The sequence below is a fragment of the Charadrius vociferus genome, unplaced genomic scaffold (assembly GCF_000708025.1).
Source record: "Charadrius vociferus isolate BGI_N301 unplaced genomic scaffold, ASM70802v2 scaffold758, whole genome shotgun sequence".
Lineage (NCBI taxonomy): Eukaryota > Metazoa > Chordata > Aves > Charadriiformes > Charadriidae > Charadrius > Charadrius vociferus.
Window position 1 is genome coordinate 335564 of NW_009649934.1, and position 9286 is coordinate 344849.

The 9286-nt window shown below is 50.0% G+C and overlaps 1 protein-coding gene across 1 annotated transcript in view; it reads right to left on the reverse strand.

Annotated features, from left to right (window-relative positions):
• ALAS1 (aminolevulinate, delta-, synthase 1) overlaps positions 1–8688 on the reverse strand; it is a 42658-nt gene extending 33970 nt beyond the window's left edge. Inside the window, exon 1 of the mRNA XM_009891279.1 lies at positions 8604–8688. Within this exon, the coding sequence (XP_009889581.1) occupies positions 8604–8688 (85 nt within the window). The remainder of the gene's footprint in view (positions 1–8603) is intronic.
• Between the last annotated feature and the right edge of the window lie 598 nt (positions 8689–9286).

Consider the following 9286-nt stretch of genomic DNA (forward strand, 5'->3'; position numbering starts at 1 on the left):
GATGGGGATGGACCCAGTGTGCACATACTACCTAGAGAGGAGACAGTTGGTTCCCAGTGAATGGAGACCATTCACGTTAAAATAAGTAGAGCCTGATACAGTCCAAGAGATTTGGAAATAAAGAGAGTCCAACAGAGTTATCTAGAAGTAGTCTATTAGAGGTGGTCATCTATAGACCCTAAGGGTGTTGGTAGTAAACCCTTTGAAGAATAAACCTTTCCCAGTTGTCCTGTCCTCTTTGCACAGCACAACCCCGGGCTGAGTTCCTATTTCACCACCACAGACCAAGCAGAAGCAGCTGATCTGCCACCAGTGGAACTGTGTCTGAGAGGAGCTCAGCCTGGTTTCTCAGCGCTAGAGAGCACAAGGCTGTGATGCTCGGCTGGCCGAGAAGCAGGGATCGCCTCCGCCAGGCTCCGGAGACGTCCATGCCAGCGAGCAGGAGGCAGGCAAAGATGCCCACAGCCCCCTGGCACGAGTGGGCAAGGAGCCCCTGGCCAAACTCAGCCATGCAGTGGGGAGGAGGAGGGAGCAGGGACATGGCACCCGTGAGGAACACGGAGACACCGCCCCAGCGAGCAGGGGCTGGGGAGCCGAGCCCGAGCCCAGGCCTGTCTGGGGAGGGATGTCAAGGGCACCAAGAGGGGCTTCGGTAGGTGCGCACACAAACACTTTTGACTCCTGGCATTGCACCACCTGCCAGGGAGACAGAAGGTTCCTCTGCTTTCCTGGCACTTCTGCCTGGGGGCATTGAGCTCCTCGGCTGCTCCCCCAGGGGATTTCTGCACAGGCAGCTCTGGGTATTTCTGGACGCCGGAGGAGGAGTCCCCTCCCTGCCGGGGGCTGCAGCGTGGGGCAGGTGCCACCGAGCTGCTCCCTGACCTCCTGCGCCAGCTCCAGCGGGTGCAACTCGGACACGGAGGTCACCTGCCAAAAGCCCTGGCTGGCACCTTGATCCTAACTATTCCACACTTCACGCAGGCATCAAGAAAGTGCAGCTTCCCCTAGAGGTGTTCGACCTTTCCCCTCCCTCGGTAGTGCTCCGAGTGGCCCATTCCCCACCCAGACCCACGGCTCCGTCAGCAAAGGTGGGACATGCCGCTCCATCACTCTGAGCCATCCGTGAGTGGAGAAGCTACTGCCTTTGGGTTTTCTGCCAGAAGCAAAGCAAGTGTGTCACCCACCCCAGCTCTCCCAGCTGAAGAACTCACAGGCAGAAGTTTCTTAGCTGTTTCCAAACCTCCCATGCAGAGTTTGCAAGGGGTTTGGACCCATTGGTTCAAAATAGAAGAGTGCAACCCGCTTCGAGCAGGTTGCAAGAAGAATGGGTGGACATCAGGGAATCCCTGCTGCTTTGGGGCAGGAGATGTCAGGAACAGGATTCTCCCTATTGGAGCTGCTGCTTCTGCACAGCACTAGCCCAGGGAGAAGGCAGGAGCCACCCTGTCCCCGGCAGAGAAGAGAAAGGGCAGGTCCCCGACGAGCAGTTTCCCTTCCTTCTTTCCTTCTGCTCGCTCCTCAGAAAGAGCTGCCATCCTGCTCTGGCTCTGGACTGCAACGCCACTGGAAAAAGCGGAGTGCTGCAGGAACGCTCCTCCTTTTCCCCAAAGCCATCCCTGCCTCTTGGCTACCTGCTCCTCTGCCTGGCAGAGCCTTCTTCCTACACACTTGTTGCTGCTCTTTGCATTTAGGGGAACGCAAACTTTAGGCCTTAACAGCATGGATGATGTTTCCTCACAGTCAGCATCCAGCGACAAGACAACACAGACTGTAAGGACGTTTCTGCAGGTGTCAGAGGTGCCCGGCTGGAACGCTGCCCAAACGGGGCACTGGGACACCCAACGCTGCAGCCGTCCCCGCTCCTCCCTGCGCACCCACTCCTGCATGGAACCGCACACAGCACCGTCCCCTCCTTGCAGAGATTTTTATCAAATAAATTGCAAATGAGCATTTAAGAGTTAATAATATGCATCATGATGTTGTAAACCTAACAGTGATCCAATTCACTAGTTATTTGTGTCTAATGAGATACCAGTGCAGAATTCAGCTTAGTAAATACAAATAAATACAAATCCTTAGGAACAGCTGGGACTGAAGAGATGTCTGAAGAACCAGCTGAGGACAATGTGCTGCCCCACCTTGAGACAAACAGCTGTCATGAAAAAAAAATGTCAAGGTCTGACTCTGAACTTCCTTACCTTGGAGATATGTTTGGGTTCATTAACTTTACTTCGACTCCAGGTTGTACACATTAAAGGTGGCTTATGTAAATGTGACAGAGTTGAAGCACCAGGAACCCAAGGATGCGTGGCAGAATCTGGCTCTGTGAGCTCAGACATGAACAGACATTAGTGAAGTTCCTCATCTTAAGTTTAATCCTTTAAGATACAGATGCCCTTAGTTAGAGATGCTTTTAGGTCTTTTTTTAACCAAATTCATCTTTTCCTGTTAGCTTTGAGTACAGCCCTTGTTGTTTGAATGGGCTGGAGGAAACAGCTGCTAATTGAAATCTATAAACGGCTGCCAGTTTCTTCACCTGATCTTCATGGTCAGGCAGATGGCAAAAGTAAGCTTACCACATGGATTGGCTACTAAAATCTAGCTTATAAATGTTAAAACATCCTGTTATTTTTACCTCATGCTTGTCACAGCTGCCTGTTTTCTCCTCTCAATTTTTGAATCTGTTTTCTTGTTGTTGTTTATTTAAACATTTTAATCTCTTTCAGAGGAGGGAGAAGTTTGCAGTTGTTCAGGGGCTCTGAGCACTACTGCGCAGTGCTCGGTCACCAGTAGTGACTGAAAATTATTGTCACTTGACTGCTCTTGGAAAGTCCGCCTTGTGACTTGGCTGGGGACCATCACAGTCAGCTCTAGGTAACACCTACCCCAACACTTTTGGGAGGTGTCTGTGCTACCCCTTGCCAGTGTTTTTAGGGGAGGGCACTACTAAGTGGTATGGCAAAGGAAGGTTGCTTCAGGGTTCGGGATGAGATGTGCATTGCAGTTGGTTTGAAAAAGCTCCCACGGCTTCTGGCTGGGCAGTAATTTGTTTTGAGGACTCATATAGGATCTGAATTTCTGTGGCTGTCAGTCTAAATGCTGTAAATTAATATTAAGTACTCCTTCAAAAGTCAATGATATTATAAAAAATATTTTATTAAAGTATACTATTGTTAAGTGGTGGTAAATGATACTGTTTAAAAAAAAAAGCAAAGAAAAAAGAGACTCTTCAAATCTAAAAGGTAAAGTAGAAATGAAAAGGCTGAAGCTACTATGAAATTTTGCATAATTTATGCTACTCAGTTCTCAGACAAATATATATGGCTACTCTAAGCCCCGCAGGACCTCCAGCGCGCTGCTCAGGCGCCTCCCCAGCTTCTCATCCCCGCGCTGGCAGCACCCAAGGCTCTGCTGGGGCCAAGGCCACCCCACTGCCCCACCTGCACCTGCTGCCCCAACCCTGCACGTGGACCGCAGCGCGGCACATCCTAGAGAGAGCACAGAGAGTAGGCAGCAAGTCAGTAGGGTATAATTAACAGCGTTGTTAATAGATAGGCCTTAATAGTCCTGTTAAGAAACAGAGCTTAGAAGAGTTGATAATAAACTGTTTGAACAATAAACCTTTTCCAGTTTTCTTGTCCTGTTTAAACAGCGGAAGCCCAGACTGAGTTTCGAGACTCACCAGACTTTCACCCATCAAACAGAAGCAACAGGTCCACAAGGACTTTAATGACTTTGCCTAACAATCAAGCTTACATTTCTAGATTTTTTAACTTTTAGGTGTCTGTTATGGGTCTGACTTTAAGAGGGATCATCTACAGCTGCTGGAAAGGTAAAAGCCAAGAGTGAGATGTAGAACTAGAGCCGCGGCTGCATTGGGCTTGGATGCGGAGATGGACGAAAAGTGCCCCAGAAGCCACCAAGATCTTTGTCCTCTGTGGGGAACCACTGCTGGGGTGCAGAAGGTGCTCACACCAGCTCCACCACAGGACACGCAGGTGCCTGCTCACAGAAAGTCCATACTTGCCAAGGTAAAGCAACTAATTATTGAAGCACATCCCTGCATCTGCAGACCCCGTACACCTCCAGATGCAGCTGCCCCCCCCTTCCCAGCCCTGCTGGAGCCACAGGCAGGGAGAGCTTCTGGGCTGCCCCAGCCCTGGCACCAGCACCCGGCAGCCGTGGTGCTGCACCACCCGTGCAGCCCGGCGCAGCGGCTGGGCTGGTCCCCTGCGCCGGCCTCTCTCCCTGCTGCAACCCCTGGCTGGCAGCGCCCGCGCTGGCAGCAGCCCTTGCCGTGGCCATGCCAACGCCACCCCACGGCCAAAGCCCAACAGCCCCACAGTGTCCCACCTGCCCACACTGCAGGGGATGGGGATGGACCCTGTGTGGCACACGCTAGTCAGGGTAGGAGTAGTGGCTAGCAGGTGAATAGAGCTTAACAGAGGTGGAAATAAATGGGGTCTAATAGAGTTAGTAATATATAGAGTCTAATAGTTTTTATAATAGTCTTTATAAAGAGAGTCTAATAGAGTCAGTAATAAATGGAACCAAATAGAGTTGGTAATAAACTGTTTGACCAATAAACCCTTTCCAATTGTTCTGTCCTGTTTGGACAGTGCAAAACACTCTTCTATAGTTCTGTCGCTTTAATGATCCCACTTGTCTTTTGTTGGTCTTAGCAAGACAGATGTCCCAGCACAGGCGTATGACAATGTCATGGTAGTGCCAAGAGGTCCAGCAAAGGCTGAGCTCCTGTTGGCACTGCACAAAAAGCGCCTTTCTCTCTCTGAGGATGAGATGTTGGAAGGAGACTTGATCCATACAAGGAAGCAACTGGTTTGGCTGGTGGGCAGTGGGCCACACCACCCCTCCAGTTCTGTCTGCCTCGAACTGGCTTGGAAATACAAAGGAGTACTGTCCCCTCATGCAGTTAATTTCACTGCAGAAGGGTCTGGCTTTAGTAACTCTACGAGGTTGCTCAGAGAGGAGAAGGAAGCTGCAGGAGAGATGGTTAGTTGGATGCTATAGAGTTAATGCTGGTTTGAACTAGGGCTGCTCTTTTTGCAAACAGATGCATCTTTCCCTTCAGCATGTAAAGGCATCAAATGCAACGGATACTTGGTTTTGTTCTGCGGTCAGCCCTGGTCATGTTCATCTGCCATTCCCCTCCGCAGCATGCAGGAATGGTGTGGAAAGGAGTGCAGACGGCCACCCCGGGTTTTCAGGAGGTACAAGGCCATGGGGAGCGTAGAGCTTTCGAAGAAGGACCAGATGGTTGTGTGCTTGTCTGTGCTGACCAAACTGTCAGCAGCAGTTGCTCTAGAAAAGTCCCTGTCCTCCTCCCCACTCTGCTCTGGGCATGGCTGGGTGTGGATCCTTTTGGCTCTTCCCATGTAACACTTTGCAGGGAAACTCGATAGCCTTTAGTAGGAACAGACTGACACCCTCCTCTGATCTGCAGAGTGAGAACTTTGGATATTTTGGGACAAAGATTTTCAACAAGATTGTAGGCTTAAAAGTTAAGGCCAAATGTGATCCAGCCCAGTGATCAATGTTGATTGGAAAGCAGCCTAATGGAGAGACATTAAGAACTCGAAACATGCTCCTCTAGCACTGCTCAGGCTGATAGTACCTTTCTGGTTTATTAGGTGGGTGGTGCTGGACTGTGCAGTGTTACCTGCTCTGGGCCAGCCTGCCCCAGCGGCAGGGTCTGTGCGGCAATGCCCCTGCTGGGTGCGGATGCTGGGGAGCTCCATGTCCCAAAGGTCTCAGCTTCACTCCTGTGAACTCAGCTATCGTGTTCCTAGTACCGGTCTCTGTGCACTTTGGTTCTGGGTTGATGCAATCGTGAGTTCAGAGAAGTCTGAACTCCGCTCACCCCTGCAGGCAACAGTGGAGAAAGTTCAGGGACTGAAAGCAGCCACCTGCCCTTGGTCAGTGAGATCAGCAGAGCTGGGGCCACCTGTACTGGGAGATACAACCAATGTAAGCGGTCAGAGACAACTTCGTAGATGCCCAGAAAGCTGCTGATGGGATTCTGGCTGGATCCAGCTTGCCAGCATTTCTCACTCCTGGATCCTTCTCCTCCTTTAGGCCAGTTTTGGAAACTGTAGGGCCTGTTTGAGCTCCCTTCCCTCGACCTCTCCTGGATGGCTGAAGAACTGTACAGGTAGTAGCAATATATTCCTCTGGTGCTCAAGGATATGTCCTGGTGACAGTATGTCTCCCTTGCCACCCTTCCCCTCGCCACTTTAGCTATAAGTATGAGCAGTGAAAGTAGTTCAAATCACCTGCAAAGACAGGGCAGGAAATACGGTATTGCAATTAACAGGGTGCTTGCTGGCTCTCTGCCTAGCAGATGCTTCGGATTTGAGACAGACAAATTTTCTCTTAGTGGCCCGAGCAGGTCCAGAGCCCAGGCTCTGCCGACCCTTTGCTTTCCAACAGCGGAGCACTCCTGCATGCTGAGGAGGGGTGGCGGGCTCCCCCAGCCCTGTCAGCCTTTTCCACTTGTTGCTATAATCAGCTCCTGTCACCTTCCTCCCTCTTTTCAAGGCTCTGATAACAAGCACCTAGGACTGCCAGGTGACCTTTGGCTGAGCTTCCTCTTTAAACTCTGGTAGCCTTTGCTTCATCGCCTAGTTGTTACGCAGCAGTTAAGCTCTGTTCTGATAGCAGCAGAGTCTGCTCCTCTCCCCTTTCCCCTCTTACTCATACAGGATCAAAGCGCTCTGAATTTGCTTGAACAAATTTGCATTTAGGTCAGTGACAGATTTACTTGAGGAAAAGACTTTTTTCTCCCATCTTTTTCTTAACTCTGTAAGAAAGGAAAATAAGCACAAAGGCAGGTGGGAGAAAAAAAACCTGTGGGCTATAAATAAATGGGTTTGGCACACATGGGAGGACAAAGTCATTAGTAAGAGAGAAAATCACTGATGTGGCAGCAAGCTACATCTTCAGCTGCATCTCCCCATGGAAGCAATGGGACTGTGTCATTGTCATCAGCTGAGCTTCTTGGTGGACCTGGTCCCCTCTGTGGTGCCTAATCTTACTGCAGGTGCCTCCTTCCACAGCAGGTCTCTGGACTACATTGATCTTCACTTGCAATTTTTGGCTCCTTGTAGCTGTCTGGTTAGGCTGCCTAAATCCCTGCTGTGCTCTCTGGGTGGAATGTGGTGACTGTCCCATCCCCACTGGTTGGGTTGACATATGCCAAAGCATTGCAGGGTTGGTTGCTCAAGGCCCCTGCCTCCACCTCTAGGGCGCATTGGGATGGGATACGAAACAGCTGTGGAAGACCCATGCTGGGATCACGGTGGTCATGGAGACAGTATGATCTTGTTGTGGGAGTGCTGCTAGCGACTGGGAGACTTGGGTGTGGTTGTTGGTTCCATCTTAGCTTGTGCGCATTGCCTTGACCAACTCCACATCTCTTGGTGCTTCCTCTGTAGATGACAAAAACTTTTTCCTACTCATTGAGAACCTCAGATTTTCCAAGAAAACAATCTCACTGTGGCTTTCTGAAGCCTAGCACACTGTCCCCCAGTTGGCATATTCTTAAAACTGCAAAAGCGCGTATAGAGACTGGTGTGCTCAGCAGTTTAAATATTAACAGGACACGTGAGAACTTGGGTTTGCAATACAGAAGTGGTAAACATTCAGTTTAGTTGCTAAACTTAGACCCACTCACTCTAGCGAGAAGTTCAGGGCTTTCTGAATGGGCTTGATGTCAAAGGTTAGCTGTAATTTCATGCAAGAACAACCCACCTGAATTCTGGGTGGGTCTGATGTTGTGCCATAGCTTTGCTGGCCAACGTGGCTGCGTGCTGCCTTGCAGCGTGCAGGGGCTGCAGCCGTGGCAGGGCTGGCAACGCAGGGCTCTGTTGTTACAATAGAGGTGGCAGATCTTGGGACTTCTGGTCTCTTTCTGATTCATGGTCATACAAATAACCCTGGGGAAGGACTTGCTGAGAATTGCTATATAATGTCTAGGTTGCAAGCTGGACAGTGATATTTGAAAGAGGTTCCGCAATGTTTTTTTCAGTCAGAGTTATGGTGGTCTTATCGAAGAAGCTGGCTAGTTTGGTATGGTTCACCTTCATGAAATCACGTTGCATTTTAGCCAATTTTCTTGCTTATTTCTGTATCTTTAGAAAACTGAAGGCTGGACGAGGCCTCAGCCTGCCCTCAGGTGGTTATCTGAAGAAAAGCAAGAGTCACACTCTTCAGCCGGTGGTGACACCCGGGTGCTGCCTGTGGCGGGGTGACAGCATGTGGGCAGAGGTCCTTCTCCCTGGCTGGGGCCTTGGGAGCAGGCTGGCTCCCAGGGCCGTGGTTTCTGAGGGATGGAAAAATCCCATCCTGCCCAAACCCAGGGCAGATAACACCACAAAGACATTCGGATGCTGGGACAGAGCCTGGCCAGTGCTGCTCTGGCTGAACTAGGCTATCTGGAGACCCTGTCCTCTCCACCACAGGACCTGATGTGTGCCTGTTGCTCCTGAGGGCCCTTTTTTTTTCCAAAGACCTTGGCATGAATATTCTTTAATTCTTCTTATTTTGACAGTTGTTCTGAACTGCTGCAGGTGTGAATGTCTCACCATTGGGCTGCTGTTTCCTCTGGCTGTTGTTGTTGTGCAGAGGCACTCCAGGGCTGAGGACTTGGTAAGTGAAGTAGCCATCCATGTCCACGATAGATGCTGCTACTGTATCATCTAGAAGGTTGGTTGTTTTTTTGGGGGGTGGTAGAATCCTTTAATCAAAGCAAAAGTTCCCATTTCCTGGTTTTATAAGTGGGAATGCAACCACACCATGTTTCTGACTTCGTATTTCCTGAAAATGGGTTGTACGAGGCTTCTTCAGCGCCTTGGGCATATTTAGTATTTTTTTCTGTGTTCTGGTTGATTTCTGTGCAGAGAACAAAAAGCTAGTAGTCAAATGCCAAAGAATTTCATGAGGAAGAGATTAAGTGATGCTGGAAACTGTTTCAGATTTATAGATCCAAGATCCATAGCTATGTGGGCAGAAAGGCCAAGTCTGAGGGAGGTATGTATCTCTTCAGACCCAGTAATTCAAGGGGCAGGGGGAAATGGAGAGCTTTTCAGACATACAAACACTTTTGAACCAGCAGACTGTGGATCACGGGATGGCAGTGCAGGAGGGAGAAGGATGGATGGCTTCCTTGAGAAGCACGATTCATGGGATTGTGTTTATGGCTCCATGGCATATGGCACCAGTATTGGTTTGCTGTGGCCATGAGAGATGTCAGTAGGCTCAAGAGGCA